Genomic DNA, 23,758 nt, shown 5'->3' on the forward strand with positions numbered 1-23,758 from the left:
GAGAGAGAGAGAGAGAGAGAGAGAGAGAGAGAGAGAGAGAGAGAGAAACCTTTAGTTCTAAGGGAAAAATGCCTAAATTTCAAGTTCAGTGAAAGGTTAGCATTTAAAGGAGCACAAAGAAATTAGCATTTTAATGATTCATTTTGTTAAAACATAAGGTGCAGGAGCAACAAGTTAAATGCCTTATTCATGGAGAGAAAAAAAATCAAGGACAAATTCACACAGCCATCTCATTTCTATTAGACTGCAGAATAGGCCAGGACTCATTTATTAACTTTCCAAACACTGAAGTATCTTACCTTGAACTGAATGTATTTGAGGAGACCAAAGTGCTCAGCAAATTCTTGGAGATAGTTCCAAAATTTCCCATGGCTCATGAAATTGGGATAATCTTCTCGGAAGGGAAAGTCGCTATAGCATGACATTTCCTTGCTGACATTTGACACTAATGACTTGTAGACCCTGGTCATCCCATCTTTGGGTTCTTCCTGTGGGGAAAGTTTAGTTAGCTTCATGGAATGGAGGGGACAGGAGCAAGTGAACAGAGATTTTGCTGGACAGTGGCAGCCCAGCTGGAAGGGTTTCCCTCTAGCCCTTACAGTTCTACTTGTCATATTTTTTTTTTTAATGTGTTTAGTACAGGGTCTACAGGGTCTCACTACATAGATCGGACTCGTAGTGATCCTCCTGTTCTCAGACTCCCACGCACTGGGATTACAGGCATGTGCCATCATACCCAGTCTCAATCGCTATCTCAGTGTGACCCAGGAGTGGCGCTGGCATGGCCCACCAGGGATCACAACCCCTGGCTGCTGCGCTCTGCCTATGCAGACACTTTAGTCACTGAGCTATCTGGCTGGCCCTTCTACTCGTCATTTTAATGATTTCCAGCAAAGCCAGTATTAGGTCCTCATAGTAGAAGGATGAGAAATCATTAGTGGGATTGAAATAATTAAATACATCTTTCTCATACTACAAAGAAACAAATGAGATGAGCTGATTACATCAATCACATTTACCTCTTCCTGATTTTATTCCCCACTAGACTGCAAGGAGGTCACGGTTTGTGTCTGTATTGTGAACCTCTGTGTCTTGGCAGAAGGGTATGATGAGTATGTACTGAATGAATAGAAACAAATAGCATCATTTTGTTTTGTTTTGTTTTAAAACAGCATTTATATGACTGGAAAAGATTATGTTGAAATTTCAATAGTCCTGAGCTGGAGATATTGTTATTACAGTTATTTTCTTATGTCTAACTCAGTATTACTTTCTAAAACTAACTTATATTACATTAGGGTAGGGAAAAATATCAAAGCAAATGTAGGGTTACCTGTAGCAGCAGCTATATAAACCAAAACCAGTGGTTTCTTATCGGCTTTTGTTGTCTGAGGAGGCTCATAGTGTACCAGAAAAAGATTTCTGTCTCTACTCTATTGCTCCCACATTGGAATCTTAGAGTTTGGGCCATTGCTGCCTACAAAACTTTGACTTTTTTCCCCCCTTTGTTATTGATTGAAGAGTCAGCAAGTGTCATTTCTTCCATAGAAGTTTCTATCATTCAAAGCAGTCAAAAGGATGTTGCTGGTCTATTTTCCTCTGAAGTATTTGACACTTTGCCTGCCCGGATTCCATCTTCTGACACCTTCTTACCCACCTCTGGGGTGAGTCTTTCTATTCCCAGTGCAAACTTTGCTGCTTCTAGAAAGGATCAATCCTGGCCAGAGGTAAATGGATTTTAACCACTTTATAGTCAACTTTATACTGTTCAGGTCATCTGACAGCTGGCCTGGCCATAAGAACTGTCCCCTGGGCTTTATATTCTACTTAAGAAGGATTGGTCAGTTCCTGGGTTCTTTTTATTGTGGTAACATACAATCTTTTCTCCAAACCTTCTAAGGTCTGAGATCCTGGTTCCCTCCTGCTAGTTCCCTTCCCAAATACCTGACAGTGCTTGTGGGTTGCACCTCCACTCCCTGATGCCAACTTCCATGTTTACTGAAACCCTTGTGGAGGGTATCAGTCTCTTACCCAGCAATGTAGCACATGGATGGAAAGAAAAAGAGAAAAATCTGCAGCTGAGGCTCTGGGATGACTCAGTGTTTTCTGTGGAACCAAGGGTCATGAGTCCAAGAGTACACAACTATTGTTGGTGTCAATGAGGAAGGTGGGTAGGAGTTATGTCAGTGTGTGGGAAGAGAACCTTTGCAGGCATGGCTGTGAAGAGAAACAGACCACCCCTGCACCAGGCACAGAGGCCCTTCAGTTAGTGGCACAACAGGTTGCTTGATGTATGCCGGGCTGACACCTTTACTTCTAGGAAGGTATAATTCATTTTGAGTCTTGTGGCCTTAGCTGAAATGTTATCTCATGTCTTAGCCCTGGAATCTCACAAGTTCTTGCTTGAGCCTCTATTCTAGCCACCAGCAGGGGGCAATTCTGACCTGCTTTGCTATGATGAGACTCACTGGTGCATTGGCTGGACACAATCACATTCTTTTGGCCAACTAAAGGAACATGTACTTCAATAGAGCCAGGTCTGCACACTCAGTCAATAGGGTTGACGTAAAGGTCAGGTAAAGACAAAGGCAAGGGGTTTCATTTCTTAGGAGAATGCAGCTTAGTTGTCTCCCACGCGTTTCCCCTAGTGTAATCTACTCCATATACACCAGTGCTGTTCAGCTCTACTGACGTGGCACACTGCTACTTTGTTTAATTATGTCCATGGTCCAGAAATCATCATAAACTTCCAACCATGTGTTTGTCTGTTAAATGTAACTCCTTCCTCTCTCCTCAAATTCCTGACCATGCCTGCCTATTCTGGTGGCTCCTCATTTATCAGACTGCATCTGCACAGTGCCTATCACTGCACCATGCACACGCTCTTGTGGTTGCCATGAGACAGCCACTTGGTCACCTCACTTGGTCATCAAGGCAGGCTGAAGCCACCTGACTGAGCAGAAACAGAGCAACTGGCCAGATTATGACAGATGGGGATGGGTACAGGTAAGGCACGCACTGAAAACTTCCAGAGTCCCCCGAAGTTATCACTTCTCTCAAAGCAGGTGGGCTCCAGGTCCTCATCCAAGCAGCATTTGATGGAGGACAGGCCACTCACCCCAGCTCCAATCACTGCGACTCTCTTGGCCATGGGATGCTCTGTGAGAGAAGGACAAACAGCACTTCTTTACATCACAAGGTTGGGACAGAGCCTGGCCACAGGAGTGGGCTTAGGCAGGGCTAGAAATCCTCTCCTTCCACCTTTGAGTGGAGGCTGAGTCACATTCTTGCTAAAATATGCAGTCTTGGAAATCAGACTGTTTTGGTTTAAGTACTGCCTTTGTGATCTATTAGCTGTGTTATTTTATCTATTTATTTTTATGGTTAAAAAAAATTTTTTTTTAATTTTAGGGAAGGGTTTACAGAGTGTTCTAGATCAGACTCATAGTCATCTGCCTGTTTACAGCCTCCCAAGAGCTGGGATTACAGGTGCGCACCACCACACCAATCTCAATTGCAGGCTCAGCACACCCTGGGAATGCAGGGATGGTTCAATATATGTAAATTATTAACTGTAATCCACTATGTCAACAGAGTCAAAGACAAAATCACATTATCATCTCAATAGATGCAGAAAAACTTCTGATAAACTCCAACACTCATTCATCATGAAAACCCTACAGAAAATTAGAAAATACGGTCTTTACCCAACCTGATAAAATCCATCCATGACAAACTAACAGACAGCATCATACTAAACAGACAAATACTGAAAGCTTTCATTTTAAAATCAGGAACAAGACCAGGCTGTTCACTGTCACCACTCCTATTCAGTTAGCCAGAACAATTAGATGAGAGAGAGAAATAAAAATAATGATAGGAAAGGAAGAAGTGAAATTATCATTATTCACAGATGACATGATATTCTACATAGAAGACCCCAAAAACTCCTCCAAAAGACTTCTAGATTTTTTTTCCTGTATTTTAGGGAAGGGTTTACAGGGTGTTCAGGGTCTCACTACTTGATCGGACTCATAGTGATTCTCCTGTTTACAGCCTCCCAAGTGCTGGGATTACAGGTGTGTGCCACCACGTCCAATCTCAATTTTTATCTCAGTGTGCCCCGGGGACAGGGACAGCAGGGCAGGCCTAGGTATTGAACTCCCAGCCCCTGCACCTGCTTGCAGGTGCTTTAAACTGCTGAGCTATCTGGCTGGCCCAAAGACTTCTAGATTTAATAACTAAATTTAGTGGCATAGCTGGATATAAAGTCAAAATTCAACAATCAATAGCATTCTTGCACACAAACAACAAACTGAGAAAAATTAAGGAAAACACACCCTTCACAATAGCATCCAAAAACCTGAAATACTTAGGAATCAAATTTGAAAAGGAAGTAAAAGATCTATACAGAAAAAATTATAGTACTCTGAGAAAAAGAGATCAATGAGGATTTCAGAAAGTGTAAAGATATTCCTTGCTCATGGATAGTAAGAAAAATATTGTGAAAATGGTCCTACTCCCAAAATTATTGTACCAATTTAATGCAATCCCAATAAAAATACCTAGTATACTAATATACCTAACAGATGTAGAGAAAAAAAATTTCTAAAATTTGTCTGGAACCAGAAAAGATTTAAGAACAGCAAAAGCAATCCTGGGCAACAAAGGCAAAGCAGAAGGCATCAAAACTCCTGACGCAAATTATACTACAAAACTACTGTAATAAAATCAACATGGAACTGGCAGTAAAAACACACCTGAGGATCAATGAAACAGATTAGAAGATGCAGGCACAAATCCAAACACACTCAGCCATGAGTGTGCTTGGACAAAAAGACCAAGTTTTTGACAAAAAGATGAAACATGTTCACTGGAAGAAAGATAGCCTTTTTTTTTTTTTTTATAATCTCTGTTTTATTTATTTCTTTTTTTTTATTTATGTGTGTGTGTGCGTGGCCAGCTCAGCCCAGCAGGGGGCGAGGCTGGCTGGCATGTGGTGCTGGGGGATTGAACCGTGGTCCCTGTGCTTTGCTATGCTTGTTCTAAGTAGGTGCTTTAGACCACTGAGCCATCTCACCAGCCCCAGAAAGATAGCCTTTTTAATAAGTGGTGCTGGGAAAAACGGATTTCCACACGTGGAAGACTTAAACTTGATCTACATCTATTACTATGCCCTGAACTAAAGTCAAAATGGATCAGAGATCCAATTTTTTTTTACTTATGTATTTAGTACAGGGTCTGCAGGGTCTCACTACATAGATAGGACTCATAGTAATTCTCCTGTTTTCAGTTTCCCAAGTGCTGCGATTACAGCTACTTGCCACCATGCCCAGTTTCAATCACCATCTCTGGGCACCCAGAGGGCAGGGCCTGCATGGCACACTGTGGATTGAACCTGGCCACTGCACCCTGCCTAACTAGGCACTTTAATCCGCTGAGTTATCTGACCATTCCTAGAGATTTATATTTTTTTAGGGAAAGGTCTACAGGGTGTTCAGGGTCTCACTACTAGCTTGGATTCCGTGATCCACCTGTTTACAGCCTCCCAAGAGCTGGGATTACAGGTGTGCACCACCATGCCCAGGCTCAATCACTGTCTCAGCACATCTTGGGGGCGGAGCCAGCACAGCAGGCCTGGGGATCAAACCCCAGCCCCTGTGCTTGCTTGCAAGTGCTTTAATCTGCTGAGCTTCCTAGAGATTTAAATACTAAAACAGAAACACTAAATCTCTTGGAAGGGCTGCTTTAGTGCGGCGGAGCAGCGGGGGAAGATGGCTGCCGCTGCGCCCCAGCGGGCGTGGACGGTGGAGCAGCTGCGCAGGGTGCACCTGCCCAAGAAGGACATAATCAAGTTTCTGCAGGACCACGGTTCAGATTCGTTTCTTGCAGAGTATAAATTATTAGGAAACATTAAAAATGTAGCTAAGACAGCTAATAAGGATCATTTGGTTACAGCTTACAATAATCTTTTTGAAACTAAGTGTTTCAAAGGTACTGAAAGCATAAGTAAAGTGACTGATCTAGTGAAAAATGTGAAGCTCAATGAAGAAAAACACAAGGAAACCAAGTCTGAAGAGACTCAAGATGAGGGTCCACCAAAATACACAAAATCTATTCTGAAAAAGGGAGATAAAACCAACTTTCCCAAAAAGGGAGACGTTGTGCACTGCTGGTACACAGGGACGCTGCAGCATGGGACAGTTTTTGACACTAATATTCAAACAAGTTCAAAGAAGAAGAAAAATGCCAAGCCTTTAAGTTTTAAGGTTGGAGTGGGCAAAGTTATCAGAGGATGGGATGAAGCGCTCTTGACTATGAGTAAAGGTGAAAAGGCTCGACTGGAGATTGAACCAGGATGGGCTTATGGAAAGAAAGGACAGCCTGATGCCAAAATTCTGCCAAATGCAAAACTTATTTTTGAGGTAGAATTAGTGGATATTGATTGAAACAGGTGGAGTTAAGATCTGAAGACATCAGTGTGATTCAAACTTGGCCTTGAAATGTAAGTAACTAGAACTTGTTATTATTGTAAAGAATCAACTGGAAATTTCAAAGAGTTAAGTAAAACTTACTTGATCACATTTTTTGAGAAATGTAATCCCTTATAAATCCCTGAAGTCTAAAGTATTTTACTATAGCTGTGCGAAATACTGGTTAAGGAAAACTGTATTTCCCTTTACGTCATGTTGTGAACCTGAAAAGTTCAATTAAAATATATCCACTGTCTTGAAAAAAAAAATAAATCTCCTGGAATAGAAAGTAGGTAGAAATATTGAAGACATATGGGTAGGCAGAGAATTCATGAAGAAAATCCAAACTTCAGGGGAAATAACTTCAAAGAATCACCAACTGTAATCTAATCTTATGGCAAAGTTTTTGTACATCAAAAGTAATCATCAACAAAGTGAGGGCCCAGTGAAATACCAGTAAAATAAGAACTTGCCTGGCAAGCACAGGGTCCTGAGTTCAATCCCTGGTTCCACAAAAAAAAGAAAAAAGAGTGAAAAACCTCCTCATGAATTGGAAAAAAAAATATAGCCAACTGTTCCTAAAACAATGAAATTCTATATAGAACATGTAAAGAATGAAAAAACAGGCTGGGGAGATGGCTCAGTAGAATGAGCGCTTGCCTGGCAAGCACAAGGGCCTGAGTTCAATTCCTGGTTCCACCAAAAAAAAAAAAAAAAAAAAAAAAGAATGAAAAAACATCAGTCCCCCCAAAATTCGAAGACCCAATTAAAAAATAGGCATCTGAGATGAATACAAACTTCTCAGATGAAGAAATATAAATGGCAAATAAATATATGAAAAAATGTTGAACAGCATTGGTCATTCAAGAAATGCAAACTGAAACAATATTATGATTCCATCTCACCCCAGAAATAATGACTGTAATTAAGAAATCAATGAATAACAAATGCTGGAGGGACTGTGGGGAAAAAGGAATGCTTTTCCACTGTTGATGGAAGTGTAGACTGGTCCAAGTACTATGAAAATCAATGTGGAGATTCCTCAAAAAACTAAGGTTAGAGGTCTCATTTGAACCAACTACTCCCCTTCTAGGTAGCTTTCCAGAGAACTGCAAATATCATACCACAATGATATATATGCACCCCTTATTTATAGCAGCACAATTTGTCATAGCTATATCTTGGAAACAACCCATATGCCCATCAACTAAACAATGAATAAAAAAGATATGGTGTTTTTATACAATGGAGTATTGCTCAGCTATAAAGGAAGATAAACTCGTGGCTTTCATAGATAAATGGATGAAACTAGAGACCATACTCGAAAGTGAAATAAATCAGACCCACATGTGTAAACATCATATTGTCTCCCCAGTGTAAGAAGCTGAAAGAGTAAATAAGAACCCAATGGTGCAACAGATATTGTGAAATTGAAAGGAACTGCTCAAAGGAAGGAACAACTAGGATGAGGGAAGGAGCAAAGAAATAAAGAAGGAAGGGGAAAATTTTATACATATACATATATATGCACACCAAAGAATGTATTAGCTATCTCTGAGATATATACATATATATCTCAGAGATAGCTAATATAATTGTACTACTAATTTCTATTGGTTTCTTTAAATTTTTTGTAGCACTGGGAATTGAACTCAGGACCCTGAGCTTGCCAGGCAGGCACTGTAGCACTGAGCTATATCCCCGGTTCTATTAGTTTCTTCAAAGGAAGAGTTAATACTCAATTTTCTTTGATCAATTTTACAGGCTATATCTGGTAATCTAAGCACTACTTTGAAGGTAATAATATCTAATATAATAACCATTGTTGATTTCCTATCATCTTGTGTTGAAATCCTGTATCTTTTCTATGTTTTTATTTATTTTTTAAATTTTTTTTTTGGTGGAACCAGGGATTGAACTCAGGCCCTTGTGCTTGCCAGGGAAGCGTTTATTCCACTGGGCTATCTCCCTGGCTCCTCTTTTCTATGTTTTTAAATTTTTCTTTAAAATACAGTAGATGAATGTAAAAAAAAAAAAAGAAAAAGAAAATCAAATAATGTGTGTGGGGGCCGGGGAGATGGCTCAGTAGAATAAGTGCTTCCCTGGCAAGCACAAGGGCCTGAGTTTAATCCCCGGTTCCACCAAAGAAAAAAACAAATAACCGGTGCCAAACAAAACAAAAACATATAAAATCAAAAGTGGGAGAGCATACTGCAGGCTCAAAGGGTTGTGAGTAGAAGAGGTAGGTTTGAACGCCCTGTAAACTCTAAAGTCTGCTACACAACATAAAGTAGCTTCATCAAGATTGGTTTTGTCCAGCCTTTTTGCATGCAGGAGTTCTGATCTGCTGAGCTAGACTACTGTCCGAGGGGCAGACTCCACACAGAACTAACCATTCCCTGCCTTACCACTCATGCTTAACTGACCGATTCCAACCTCTTTTGTGGCAGAGACCTGTGGGGAATCTGCCGATAATCTCATCAATTAGGATTTCTTTCAGTTTGAAATTTGATTAATTAGTATTTCTGTTCTTTTTCTTTTCGTGGTACGGGGATCAAACTCAGGGCCTTGCGCTTGCTGGGAAAGCACTTATTCCACTGAGATATCTTCCCAGCCCCTAATTAGTATTTTTTATCATTACCCTTCTGGCTCCTCCTCTGTTACAATATTCCCTATCACAATCTCTGTTTAATATTTTGGATTTTTCCAATGCCTACTCATAAATTGAAATAAGAGGTGAATTTAGAATCAATGAAAGCTGCTTGTTTGTTATTCTCACTGACACCTTTGCGATTGTTTTCTCACAACTTCCTTTGCTTGGGAGGTGAGGGTATGTTTCCTTTACTCTGGTTGTCAACCTAATCAAGAGTAACTAGAAGAGAATCACATTCACTTTTTAATTTTTAAAGATAACTCAAAATAGTATTAACAAAGAAAAAAATTACAAATGATACAAGATTTCACTAAACAAAATAATATGAATTTGACAGTATTGTATATTGCACAGTGTTGTGTTCAAATTAGTTGTTCAGAGAACCAAATATCACACTCATTTTTAAAGAATGCACTGTCTAGGAGAACATTCGTCCTGTGCAGAGGAAGTTTCTGTAAACATTTCTCCTTTTCAAGAACTCCAGGACACTTACCTTGTTTGCATAGAGCAGATAGCTGGACTTAAATTATTTCTTTTAGTTGAAACGCCAAGATGGTGTTTTTCTGTAAACAAAATCAAAACCAAAACCAAAACCAAAGTCGTCTGAAACTCACGTTCCTTGATTTTCATAGAAGAATAAATAAATGGCTGATTTTGATCAAAGTGTTTCTAGTAAGATCAGAATCATTTGTTTCCTCTCAAACTAGAGACAGCAAAAAAAGTATTCTCTAGGGGAAAAAATGGAGTAGCCTCATGGTTTTGATACTTCAAGTAGCTCCAAGGAAGCTGGACGGCCAACTAGAATACAGTTTTTGGACTGGAAAGAAATACACAATTCCTAACGTTTACCCCCACAGAACTAAAAGTCAAAGCTCAACAGGAAGTCCCAGTTATTACGAGAAAAAGTCAAAGCTCAACCGGAAATCCCAGTTATTAAGAGAAGCGTGTCGTTCGCAGTGCTGTTATCATTGTAACCTTCAGAGGGCGCCAAAACACAGCCTCTGGGGCAGCCGTCTAAAGGGAGACATTGTGTGAGGGTGTTTTTCTGCCTGTGGTCTTCTAATCCAAAAGCACGATTTTAAATTCAAGATTTACGAGGAATTCAAACAGTATCATCCTTAAGATAGCGGGGGAGCTAGTAAACAGTCTGAGAAAGCTTAAAGTTATTAGATCTTCACCTAGGGCAGAGAAAGAAGGGTTCTGGAAGCAGCCTAGTACCACGGTGTTAAGTAGCCATCACTTTTATTTTCTGCACTGAAAATGTAGAAGCGAACATAGCAGAGTATATTAGGTTTTGTGTTTAGGGACATTTTCTGAGCAGTTTCTGACTCAGTAGTCTTCAGTCATACCTCTGCCTAAAATATTTCCTCTATGTACAACCAAAACCACAGTAGTGCCCTCCACAGATTCTCAGCAGTTGCGGCATTATACCAAGTCCAAGGCAATCTGCTCTGATACTCGAGGCAAACTTTCAGTTGTGAACTGTAAAATTCATGAGGAAGTTATATAATACTGAGATCCAGTGGGCCAAGGTAAACATTCCCATTTCAAAAGGGAGGAATAGAAGGTTGAAATGAATTAGAGCAAAGCAAGACCAAAGTCCAACAGGTCAAGCATTAAATCTTGTACCTCCACGTCCAGCATCTGGGGCACGTGGCAGTGAGATGTGAGTTCCAAAGGGCTTTGGCACACCACATCTGTGGCCTTGCCAGTTGTACTCCACATGGGGTCTGTCTGTCTGTTTCTGTATCTGTCTGTGTCTCTCTGTCTCTGTGTCTGTCTCTGTTTCTGTCTCTGTCTTTGTCTCTGTCTCTCTCTCTCTGTCCCCACGCCCCTTCCTGTCATCGTCCTCTGTAGATAGGCTGGCCTTGAACTTACTGCATAGCCCAGGGTGACTTCAAACTTGTGGCAATCCTCCTGTCTCAGCCGTCTTAGTGTTGGGCTTGTAGGTGCTCCCTAACATACTTGGTAGTGGCCTCTCTTGAGCTGGCTCAGTTTGCTGCCTGCAGCTTTTCTTGGCAGATGTTCCATCTTCCCGGTATTTCCAACTTTGTGGAAGCCCCTGTTTGGGGCTCTTAGCAGGAACTATATCATGTCACATATTGCCTGGCATCTGATGTCTTCCTTTAAAACTTGGACATAATGCTTTGTGATCCCATAACCTCTGGGTTCTGTATGCCTGCAAAACTGGTATCACATAGATGGTAACTGTAACTGAATCTAAATGCCTTCAATGTTGAGTGCATGGACATACTTTCCTAGTCAGCTCTGAGCAGGAAACCCTAAACTTTACTTCTTAAACCAAAGGCATCAAGAGAAATTTATACTGTTACACCTTTAAACCTGCAATATGTGGAATCTTCCCTGATTCTCATGATGCTCCCAGAGCATCTTTTCTCTTTTCTCAGATACAGTATCTTATGTCTTTCTAAGGGTTCTGCTCTCCTCAGTGACCACAACTCCTATGGCCTAAAATGTACTCCTCTCTTCTGGCCAAACTGAATATTTTCCAAATCCTTCCACTCTGCTATTTGCTTCTAACTCTCACTAAAATCTGTCCAAAAGCAGCCAGTAGTACTCATACAACAGCCTAAACGCTGGGCTGAAATTTTCTCTTTTCGACTTACTAAACCTTTAAACTTAGCCTCTCACAAAGTCTTAGGGCATGGATCAATTATACAGAAATTATTTCCTTGAAGATGATGTGTGTGGAGGACAACCTGGATGACTCTCCTTGAAAGAAAAATAATTATCTCCATTTTGGCCAAATCTGGCCCAATTTCCACGTACTGATGTGTACAGAGCTGGCTAGGGCTTTTCCTTATCCCCTCAACTGGCTGTAAGCAGTGCAAATCAGTCCAGCTGAGGGGCTGATGTGTAGTCTTTCAAGTAAGGCCACGGGGTTTCCCCACCCCTGTGGTTTGCCCCCAAAGTGTGTGTGAGCCAGGACAGGATGAGGAGTATGTTCCATACTGTGGGCCTGCATGGATCCTGAAGATAAGGGGCTGTGACTTCCCAGGACATAAAAAGCAAACACCTCAGAGCTGAAGCATTGACCCCAGAGTGTTAAGTACTACCTCAGTTAGCTATGCAGATTACTCTTTCTGCATATACTTCTCTCTGCGTTTTCCAGAGGCGATTTCAAGCTTCCTACCTAGCTGGGCTCACAGCACCATATTTCATGCCACTCGCTTCTTCACAATTGATAAAACCTGGGTTTGGTCCTCAGGTGAGGCCTTTGTTCCAGTTAGCGATCCTGATAGCTGGGCTTAGGACCCCTTGGTTCCCTCTAACTGCAAATATGGCTTCGTGTCTTTATTCTTGCTATAGGTGACACTGGAAGTGGCAGATTGGAGTCAACTCACTAGAAATTCAGTAACTTTCCCATGGGGTTATAAATATAAATTTTCTGGGCCTCAGTGAGGACTGAGAAGGGCTCTCTACAGGCATGAATGGTTTCTGATTCCACTCCCAGTATGCTCCTCACTTCCAGCTGAAACTTCTTGAATGCACCCTTTACTTGGCCTCATTCTTACTAGCAGTCTGGTCTTTCATACTCAGAACAGTCCGGCCCAATAAATTCTGCTCAACAGTGTTTTAAGCTTTCTCTGTATGGCTTTTGCCAAATTTCCCCACCTCCTCCTGCAAGCCAGTTCAAAGGCTTTTGAATCACAATGTGATGCATGTTCACAGCAACTGCTTTACTTCTTTTGCATCACTTTTCCGTATTGGCTAGCTTTCCATGCCTGGGGAGAATACCTGACAGTCACAGTTTAAAAGAGAAAAGATTTTCATAGGTTTCAGTATGCGATTGGCTGACTCGAAGGCAAAAAGTATTGTGGTGAAAGCACAGTAGAGGAAAGCTGCTTATGGACCTGAGAGCAAGGAAGGGTCTGAGGGGCAGGAAGCGGGGACCAGAAGACAGCCTGAGTCACCCTCCTGACCCAGGCACACTCAGAAGTCTGCTTCGCTAATCTTCTAGTTGTCTTTCAGGGCAAATTGCAAATCAAGATTAATGGGCTGGGGAGATGGCTCAGTGGAATAAGCGCTTCCCTGGCAAGTGCAAGGGCCTGAGTTCAATCCCTAGTTCCGTAAAAAAAAATTAACTCTCACATATATTTAGTCCACATTCCCTTTATCCATTCATCCATTTATGAATACTTATGTTTGACCATCCCAGCTATCATGATTAATGCTGTAATAGACACACAGCACAGACATTTCTTTGAAATCCCTTATTTCAATCCTTTGGGATATATATTCAAGAGTAGGATTGCTGGATCATATGATAGCTCTATTTTTAATTTTTTGAGGACTTTTTATGTTATTTTGTACAATTGCATGATTTTGCATTCTCACAAACACTGCGTCCTCACAAACAGTGTAGGAGAGTTTAAATCTCCCCACGTCCTTGCCAGTACCTATGCTTTCTAAGGGTGAGGTACTATATCTTGGTAGTTTCGATTATAATTCCTGTGAGTGGTGGTGATGAATGCTTTTGTCTGGTGGCCATTATTTATTTTATTTTATTTTTTTTTTGGTACCAGGGATTGAACTCAGGACCCTGCGCTTGCCAGGCAAGCGCTTATTCTATTGAGCTATCTTCCCGGCCCCTGTGGTAGCCATTGAGGTATTTTTGTTTTTGGACAAATGCCTATTGAGGTCTTTGCCCATGTTTAGAACAGGCTTTTTTTTTTTTTTCTTCTAGTAACCTACCAGATATATGGTTTTCAGTACTTTTTCCCTTTAGATAGGTCACCTTTTCATATGTTTCCTTCCTTGTAGTTCGATGCAGTCTTGTCTATTTTTACTTTTGCTACCTATACTTTCAGTGTTAAGGCCAAAAATCATTGCAAGACTAATGTCAAGAAGATTTCCTCCTATGAATTTTTTTTAGGAGTTCTAGGCTTGTTTTTTCTACTTCTGTAGACAGTGTTGACTTTGGACTGCAGGTTTGTGTCCCTTTCCCCAGATTTATAGATTGGAATGATAACCTTCAATGGGATATTATTAGGTAAATAGTAATAATAATAATGGAAAGTAACTAGGTTTACATGAGACCATGAGGGTGGACCACTCACTACTTTTAAAAGGGGAGAAAAAATCTATTTCCCAAATTAGTCTTTCTTCTGTAGGACTAGATCTTTTTTTTTTTTTTTGTGGAACCAGGGATTGAACTCAGGCCCTTGCACTTGCCAGGCAAGTGCTTATTCTACTGAGCTATCTCCTGGCCCCTTGTAGGGCTAGGTCTTACTGTTCTACCATAGGTATAATGAGAAGATGGTTTTGTGTAAACTAGGAAAAGGCTTCTCATCAGATAATGAATCTATATTTTCCTTGATCTTAGACTTTTCATCTTTTAGATCTTTTGAGATTAAATATTTGGTGTGTGTACCACCTAACCTCTGGTATTTTCCCATGTAGCCTAAACTGGCTAAGGGAGTACCATTGGGACTTTAGTGAAGATAGTATTGAATCTGTAGATTGCTTTGGATAGTGTGACATCCTTAAAAAAACATGCATTACAATCTATGAAAGTGAAATGTCATGTCTTTCCATTCATTTGTCTTCTTTAATTATGTTTATCAATATTTTTTAGTTTTTAGTTTATCAGCTCTTTATCTCCATGAATGCTTAATTTTATTTTTAAGAACATACTTTAGTCTTTTTAATGATAGTCTAGATGAGATATATTATGAGCAAAGAGCTAGTGAAGGTAGGTACTTTCTTTTGAAATATTTATCTATTTATGTATTTATTATGTACTTGGTACAGGGTCTCACTATGCGGCTCAGAGTCGTAGTGATCCTCCTGTTTCCAGCCTCCCCAGAGCTGGGATCACAGGTATGTGCCACCTCTCGCTGGCTGGTTCAGCACGCCCTCAGGCAAGGCTGGGGCTGAGGTGGCACATGGTGCCAAGGATTGAACCCTGGTCCCTGCGCTTGCCTAAGCAGGCACTTTGTCCACTGAGATATCTCGCTAGCCCTTGAAGGTGGTGTTTTCTGTGGAGTAGATTCAATTTGAATCTTTGGTTTATAAGCTGAAGCTGTCCTTTTTTTTTTGTCTTTTAATAGAGCATGTTCTGAGAAAATGAACAATCCCAGGAAAGTACATTCTTCTGGAAATTTGAACTCACTGGATGCGCCATCATGTCACGGGCTTTCTTCACAGCCTCATCCTCTTTTTCTCCAACCCATGAAAAGAGAACAAAAGATCACTGAAAACAGCTTCTAGGTTTGTTTCTTCTTTTTTTATTTTTAATCAGCCACTACCATAAAAGCACCTTTTTAAACACAAAACAATCTTCTGTAAGGCAGTTTTCAGTTGAAATCTTTAAAATAGTTTTTATGAGAAAGAGGTGTGAATGCTCATAGTGCTACATAGAACAGTCTTTAAGTGCACAGAAATCTTAGTTATCATCCTCTGGGATTAGACATAATGCAGCTGGGAGAGGCTCAAGGAATCCCAGAGATTTCTTCAGGATTAATGGGGGGCCTTTGCTATTGGACACAGCTCATACCTTGAAAGCAATGCTGTTCTAGCAGAGGAGTCAGAATGCGGCGTGTGCTCTGTGCATCTGCAAAGGCAGTTAGCAGATTTCTTATAAGAAAATCAGGAGGACAGCCACAAGCAAAATAAGAAAGCTCAGCCATTTAAGCAAACTTTCAAAGAGAAGTGGGGATTCTTGAACAGTTCTGGTCTTGGTGACCTTGAATGTTCGGTCCCACTGCGACATGATGGCCTTTCGGGCTCCTTCCCACTTTCCTGTGCCAGTCAAGCGGAACTGGTACGGTGAGCAGGGGCCAAAGAAAATGGTCCAAACCAGATGTGGGTCGGTCAGCAGCATTGAGAACAGATTGGGTTTTGCGTTGATAGAGGTCAGGAGTTCGTCTATGTATACGATATAATCTGATTGTAAAGCCTTGCAGTAGTGTAAGCCATACCTTCATAAAAAGATGGGGGATACAAAAAGATAAAATTGTTATAATCTTAGAACAAGTACAGATAATCTCTGAACATTGGTCCACAGTAAACAATTGTTGCTGCAAAATTTGAAATGGTTCCTGTCTTCTCCCCTTTATGCCCATAGTATATCTAATGATATCTATGGTCTTACACTGTTTCTTTATTTTTATTTTTTTAAAATTTTTTATTTATTTGTGTGTGTGTGTGTGTGTGTATGTGTGTGTGGCCAGCTCAGCCCATCAGGGGGGCAGGGCTGGCTGGCATGTGGTGCTGGGGGATTGAACCGCTGTCCCTGTGCTTTGCTAAGCTTGCTCTAAGTAAGTGCTTTAGACCACTGAACCATCGCACCAGACCATACTGTTTCTTTAAACTTAGTCATTATTGCACTCATCACAGAATTCCTGAGGGTAGAATTCTTGATAATGCTATCATCAGGTCCTGCAATTATCCACTGACTGATGTGGCAAGAAGCCTTAGCTGCTTATTATACTAGAGTTCTTTAATAGAGATCAAACTATGGTGTAGGTTGAGAAGAGAGATCTAAAATGCTTTTATCGTCTTACAATTTAGCACTTTGACAAGGGTAGATCAGTACTTAAAGTCTGTGGATATAATATAAGGAATAAGGGATAGAGAGATAGCTCAGCAGACTAAGTGCCTGCTTAGGCAAGGGCAGGACCTGGGTTCCATCCCCGGCACCATGTGCCACGCTGGCCCTGCCCCTGGGTGTACCGAGTGGGCCACTAAGATCGGATGTGGTGCCACATGCTTATAGTCCCAGCACTGGGGAGGCTGAAAACAGGAGGCTCACTATGAGTCCAAGCTGCATAGTGAGATCCTGTACCAAATGCATTAAAAAAAAACAAAACAAAACAAAAAAAAAACAAACCAACAAAGTATAAGGAATGGAAGAAGAGGTGGCATTTTCCTTCAGTGCAGTGATTTTAAGACATTTTCTTCTGCCACAGAATCCTCTTAGTTTCACATAAAAGTTTACATCAAAGCCTAGAACAGACAAATGGTAAAACAGATAAAATCTGAGAGAGTTTGGTTGATGGGTGGGTTATCTCCGTTCCCTTGTTTCTGACCCTTGTGTGGTAGCTACAGAACAGAGCAGAAGATGCTCTGTTGTTTTCTTTGGCCCGTGCTCAACCTATCCTCTGGAGAAGAGCCCAACACATTTAGTTTGCTAGGGGCTTGGAGGGCCATAGTACAGACTCTGTGTCTACTGTTTAACTCTGCTGTGCTAACACAAAAGCAGCCATGATGACATATAAAGAATGAGCACATATGCATTTTGGCAACATTTTATGGCCACTGTACTTTGAATTTCATGCAATGTTCATGTGTTGCAAAATCCTATTTTTCTCCTACAGCTATATGGAAATGCAAAGCAAAACCCGGGTGCGTGGAATTGGTCCACCGACCACTGCAGGCTGACACCTACTCTAGAGCAGCAGCCTACGTGACAGCAATAGAACTGGCACAGACCTGCTGAACGAATGAATGAGCAGACGCTTCTAGCACACAGAGCGCCTGGGATGGTGATTGTTGATCAAGTGTGGGACGATTTATCTCGTAAATGAGAGTTCGTTCTACTTGCTCTGGATTCCAAACTCCGCGTGGTGCCTGATAGCCATGGGGAGAAGTGATGATGCTCGGGAAATTAAGGCGCCTCGAAGCCCCTCTTCTTCTATTTTCTGGAAAGCCTGTCTTGTTTTTCCCCCCTAAATCTCAGAGGCTTCCCTCTCTATTGTTTGACAGTTTCAGTTATAATTTAAAAAATGCCTAATGAGTTCACTCACCCACTGTGCTTATTTTTTTTCCTTTCATTAACTTCTTTTATCATGACACTTGGTGGTGGCAATATGCTAACACCTGTAAAATAAGAAACAGAAAGTGTAATTTAACTTTAGACCTAGGTGTTTACTTATAAATACTATAAGTAAATTTTTTTTTTTTTTTTTGCATAACCGGGGATTGAACTCAGGCCCTTGTGCTTGCCAGGGAAGCACTTATTCCACTGAGCCATCTCCCTGGCCCCAAAGTAAAATATTTTAGTAAAATAAATATTTTAGTAAAATTTTTACTGCTGCTCATTTTTCATTTTTCGTGCCCTGAGTCAAATGATGTTAATGCTACCAACTCAATGCTTGTGTTAGTGCTACCAACTCAATAGATAAATCTGTGTTAGCAGTTATTTGCCATAACAGAATCCTACAATTGGTTTCACTCAATTTTGTCACTCAGTTGACTGAACTTTTAAATTTTAGATCAATTCTTTGATTCAATTTTTTAGCCCTGATTTATCATTTCCACTGGTGATGGTCTGAAGTGACTTGCCCTTCAATACGAGTCACTGTGACAGAATAATTCAAATTCAATGAATTCAGTATATAATAGAATAACTGCTGTTTTTAAACATTTTTGGTTTAAATAAAAGCTGAATAACAGTTGCAAATTTTCCAGCATCCAAAGTAACATGGCAAACCAAAAAACCAAAAGGTCATCCACTCACCTTTGAGGACTTGAACAACCCAGCGAGCTTGCGTTTCTCCTGTAGGTATCATGGAGCCCAAGGGCTTGATGAGGCCAATAACAGCCAGGGTTGGTTTCTGCAGATGTGCAGGAAAGACATACTTGTACAATGATGCCTGGCCGTCTTCAACCTTCACCACAGACTCATCAAGGAAAGGGAAAGCAAAGGTGTATCCGGTGGCAAAGACAATGACATCAATAGGTTCTTCCTTTGGGGTGTTGTTAAATATAACGGACTTTTCCTTCACTTCCTTAATGCTTGGCTTGATCAACACTTTTCCAGTGATCAGACGGCCCAGGAGCTCGTCATTTAGCACAAGTTCTTTCACCTGAGTCCTAACCAAAGCAAGGACAGGGAAGAAATGTGCAGGTGAAAACCAGAGCCAGCGTCCTCTTTTTTTCTCTCCCTCTCTCCATTTTGAGGCCACCCTGTTGTCTGTTAAGCATTGCCTGTTTTGGGGAGAGGCTACCTCTGAGGGAAGGACTCATAATGTCCAAGGATTACAAAATCTGCCTACCATTTATTAGAGTTTGGAAGCTCCCAAAGAACTTTCTTTACCTTCTGTTTGTTTGGTGATGTTTAGTTATCACCGTCATTCTATTGCTAGCTTAAGGTTTAAAGGCTACAAGGAAAAGCAAGAACTTCCGTGTAAGAGCTGTCCCTTTCTCCTAGAAAATAATTATTTAAAGAAGAAGGACAAATTCATCTTTTTTTGGCTGTGTATTTGGAATTGTAAGACCAGCACTGTGTGAGTGGATTTTCTATAAGTTGAGGCGCATGTGGCTTATACCAGATAGCCAAAGCAGACAGTGTGATACAAAAGCAACACATATGATGTGGGAAGCATTCAGAATGATTTGTTTTCTAGTTGTGTATTTTAATTTAGTAGAGCTTGAGCAAGTCACATGGTCTCTGTGGGCTTTCTTCTGCTGACCTATAAAATAGGGCTGCTAACACCTTGCCATCCTTAGGCCGCTGGGTAGAATGAAAGAGCATAACATGGTACATATGTAGGAACTTTGGAATGGTGAAGGACTAACTACATCAGAAAGGAAGAAGGGTTATAATTCTTTAGTCCTGTGTGCCACCACTGAGGTTAAATCAAATTGCTGGTAGAAAGAACCGTAATGGAAAGAGGCGGAGCCTCCTAGAAACCCTGAGGTGGGAGAGAAGATAAGAAATAAGAAAAAGAGTGAGCACAATAAAAAGAGGAAAGTGTCAAGAAGAAAACAGAACTATAGGTGATGAAGGGGAGAGTGTGTGCCACTGGTGATGGCGTGGGGCCACTGATACACGTGGAGGTCCAGAGTGAAATTCTGAGAGTGAACAGTGTTACCAGTAATGAAATTTCATTGTAAGATTTAGTGAATAAAAAAGTAAAACATTAAGTTCTTGATAATTTAGTAAGTTGTAGGTTATAGCTAAAAGGACAGACTGAAGGCTAGATTGTCTTCACTAAGGCAAGAAGAAAGATGAAAGGACAACTATAGGATTCAATTTTTCTAGGACAGTGGAACAATGCAAGTGTGTTTACTTTTATCAACAAAATCAGACAGAAATCATTTGCTCTTGTTTGCTGCAACTGAGGCCAAAGTAACTCACCAAGGTCATGGAGATTTTTCACTACTAAATGAGCTTGGCCAAGTGATCAAATTTGCTAACATTTATACTGCCATAAAAAGGCATATAAATCATATAATCTAATAATACTTTTCCTGAACAGTTAAATACATACATTCATTTACTGAGCATTTAGGGACATCTAGTTATTCTTTTTTTTCATCTAGTTATTCTTATTACCAGTAAATTTGTATGAAAAATTTTACACCTCCAAGCATGTCGCCATAATACGGCGTGGTTTGTATGACACTGGAAAGTTTCCACTTCCATCTCCCCAACAGCCTTCCGTATACACATGACACTTACTTGTCTTGAGGTGTTAAACCATAATTTGAATGGTTGAACCAGCTGTTCATCTTTTTTGCTATTAACCAAGACACAATTGGAGTTGGGAGAAAATTTCTGAAAGCATTTTGAAATCGGGTCATGAACACCATGTCCCATGGGTACCCTGAATCAAAGATTCGGCTGATCACCCATGAACCTCCGGTGGTGCTGAGGAACACCTGGAAGCAATCAAAGAGATTCAAGAAGACTTAGGAATTGAAAGGTACCTGCAAGATATGCCTTGGCAAGGTAGTCTAGGTTTTTCTCCCTGCCATTTACAAGTCAGTCTCTCGGGATAATAGTGTAAATATATAAAGTATTAAAACATCTTAGGGCATATTAATTTTGGCCCCATTATCCTGAAGTAAGACAACAGAGATCCTGAAACAGAAGCTAACAGAGATCCATCCACTATGAATGTCACATGTGGGAGAGAGGAGTTACTAGGATTTCGACATGGGTGTCTCTTACAGGAATAGACTGTTCAGAGGCTTTGTTTGTTGGTGGATGTTCTGCAGAGATTATTGAGGTGCCAGGATAAAGGGAAAAGTTGGGAGCATGTGCTTTGAAGCAAAAGGAATAGGGTTTGAGGACTGTCTGCATTCCTAATGAGTGCTTTGGCATTTGGCAGGTGACCTGACCTCTCTTGATCCTACTTGCTCAATCTATGGTCAGCATCTACTTCAGTGGCTTGTTTTAATGATTGGTTGAAGCAATGCAGTGTGGGAGCATTGCACATTGAGTGTAATGCAGGGCAAACAATAATCTTAAAAAATATGAACTCTTTCTATAGTTATTCTTCAGAAGACAATGCAAAAGTCTCAGTATGAGATCTGGCAACAGATCAGGAATTAAAGGGTAAATGGCAGGCCTAAACAAGGAAACATGACCAGGATCTTCTGACCTATGGTGCTGAGTAAGGAAGAGAGGTCTTATAGCTTGTTGGCTAGCCAGGAAGATGACAAAAATTTGAAGACAGAGAAATTTTAGAGGAAAAACAATTGGAATTCACTGTACAATTTATGAACACTCAGTTAAAATTACTTTAAAAATATGCTGTAGCTGAGTACGGTGGTCCTAAACTTGGGTAGTCTGAGGTAGGAGGATTACAAATTTGAGCCCAGGAGAATCAAGTAAGAGAAGACTCTATGTTAAAGAATTGTTTTTTTTTCAAAAAAAGGTCTGGGCATATGTTGAATATGAAGGCCCTAGATAAATCCCCAATGCCACCTGCAGAAACAGTTTCGGGGTCTGGCATTTTAAATCTTGATCATTTATCATGGCATCAAACAGCACTTACTTGAGGCATGTGTATTAAGATAAAGCTCTTCCTTAAGCGGTAATAGGAATGGTACCTTTTTCGCCAGGTGGCTGGCCTCCACAGCGATGTCAGCGCCAGAATTCCCCAAGCCAACCACAAGCACTCTCTTGTCCTTAAATATGTCTGGATGTTTATATTCTCGGCTGTGAAAGTACTGGCCTTTAAAGGTATTTATACCTATAGAAAAAAATAGGGAATTTGTAGAGTCAAAAATAGTTTTTAGTTGATAATCTCCTTTGACACATGTGGTTAGGCTGACTGTAGGATACTTAAGTTTGAGGACAACTAAAACATGAATACATGACTTTAAAAAATATAGTTATGGGTGGAAGTGGATAAGAACCTCATCTTACTAAAAAGGCCTCTAGTCGTCTCATTAAATGAGTAACTACTAAGTTAAAACATCAGGGCATAAAGTAATGTTGAGCAAAAGTGTAAGGAGTCATTATTATTTAAAGGCTGATGAATTCTACCTACTAATGTTTGATTTACATATACCATACTCCTTTTCATACACTCGTGCAAGGGCAATGACATTAAAGGGAAGTGGAGTCAGTGCCTCTGTTCAGTTCCTGGCTCTGTGCTAGGTGAGATGAGGGAAATCAAGGGAAACATGTTCCTTGATTATGTAGATCCATACGAGTCAGAGAAATTCACTGGTAATTCACCTTGGCACTCACTAGCTCAGGCAAAGTTTGCTGATGAGCTGGAGTTGGCAGGGAGAATAAAGGTTTATGTCTGTGATATCAAGGTTATATCTACTGGGATACCTACAGTAGGTAGATGTCTCATGTCGTTGGTGCCAAATCTCACTGAGACATTCAGTGCAAATGGAGAGTCATTGAAAACTTTCAAAGCTGAGTTACACAATCAGAGGTAATATGTGCCGAACAAAGAACTTCGTTTTTCTAAGATAAAGATAAACTGATATGATATCTAGGTCTTCTGGGGACAAATCTGCACTCGTGTGGGTAGTGATCTTCCTGTGGAACTGCCAACTGCTCTTTGGCTTACTCAGAATCCTCAAAATTCTAGCATGAAGCCTGGTTAAGCCTTAACCATGACCCAGAACGTTCAGAATTTGGCAAGGATGCAATCGAGTTCAAATATTAACTCAGTTCAGAAATCTAATATAAATCAAATGGCTGCTGAGAAAACAGAGCTGGAAAAGCCAAAGGAAAGTAAGTTCTAGAATATCTCTAGATTGTTAGATTACCATAGATATCTCTGAGTATTTGCTTTGGGTCACAAATGGACAACAATGAGACCATGTGTGAAGGTGAACTTCATTTGCCCTCTTACCTTGTAGGAGAACAGAGTCAGAATACATGTTAGGTAAATGTAGTTGTTTAGAAAAGCACCAGAAAGGGCTGAGGAGATAGCTTGCCCGTCTAAGTGCCTGCCTGGCAAGCTCAAAGACCTGAGTTTGACCACTGGTATCACATGCTGCGCCGGCCCCAAAACTGGGTGTGGTGGCACACATAATTGTAATCCCAGCACTAGCGAGGCTGAGACAGGAGGATCACTATGAATCTGAACTGTATAATGAGACTCTGTATCCAATAAATAAATAAATAAATAAATAAATAAATAACACCAGAAAACACACACACACACACACACACACACACACACACACATATGGTTGCTTATTACAACTAAGATAATTGTACTACTAATTTCTATTGGTTTATTGAAAGGAACACAAAATACTTAATTTTTTTGTCCAATTTTACATGCCTATATCTGGTAATCTGAACAACTACTTTGAAGACAACAATATGTAGTATAACAACCATTGTTGAATACTTATCATCTTGTTTTTTGAAATTCAGTATCATTTTTAGTTATCTCTATTT

At 40.5% G+C, this 23,758-nt stretch overlaps 3 protein-coding genes and 1 pseudogene across 8 annotated transcripts in view; 1 reads left to right on the forward strand and 3 right to left on the reverse strand.

Annotated features, from left to right (window-relative positions):
• The window catches only part of Fmo4 (flavin containing monooxygenase 4), a 58,874-nt gene extending 49,204 nt beyond the window's left edge, over positions 1-9,670 (reverse strand). The window contains exon 1 of the mRNA XM_023710274.1: positions 9,620-9,670. The gene's annotated coding sequence lies outside the window, so the exon portion shown is untranslated. The remainder of the gene's footprint in view (positions 1-9,619) is intronic.
• The window catches only part of LOC111811990 (dimethylaniline monooxygenase [N-oxide-forming] 4-like), an 18,783-nt gene extending 9,075 nt beyond the window's left edge, over positions 1-9,708 (reverse strand). The window contains exons 1-3 of the mRNA XM_023710282.1: positions 9,620-9,708; positions 3,020-3,159; positions 300-488 (exon numbers count right to left, since the gene is read on the reverse strand). Of these exons, the coding sequence (XP_023566050.1) occupies positions 300-488; positions 3,020-3,151 (321 nt within the window). The 5' untranslated portion in view covers positions 3,152-3,159; positions 9,620-9,708. The remainder of the gene's footprint in view (positions 1-299; positions 489-3,019; positions 3,160-9,619) is intronic.
• On the forward strand, positions 5,775-6,449 carry LOC101568759 (annotated as a pseudogene).
• Positions 9,709-15,448: 5,740 nt separating the features above from the next.
• Positions 15,449-23,758, reverse strand: part of Fmo1 (flavin containing monooxygenase 1) — a 52,982-nt gene continuing 44,672 nt past the window's right edge. For all 6 annotated transcript variants that reach the window (XM_023710276.1, XM_023710278.1, XM_004626808.2 and 3 more), the window contains 5 exons: positions 21,934-22,076; positions 20,558-20,757; positions 18,611-18,966; positions 17,898-17,970; positions 15,449-16,070 (listed from right to left, as the gene is read on the reverse strand). In XM_023710276.1, the coding sequence (XP_023566044.1) occupies positions 15,728-16,070; positions 17,898-17,970; positions 18,611-18,966; positions 20,558-20,757; positions 21,934-22,076 (1,115 nt within the window). In that variant the 3' untranslated portion in view covers positions 15,449-15,727. The remainder of the gene's footprint in view (positions 16,071-17,897; positions 17,971-18,610; positions 18,967-20,557; positions 20,758-21,933; positions 22,077-23,758) is intronic.

This window comes from Octodon degus, unplaced genomic scaffold, assembly GCF_000260255.1.
Source record: "Octodon degus isolate 3935 unplaced genomic scaffold, OctDeg1.0 scaffold00017, whole genome shotgun sequence".
In the NCBI taxonomy this organism is placed as follows: Eukaryota; Metazoa; Chordata; class Mammalia; order Rodentia; family Octodontidae; genus Octodon; species Octodon degus.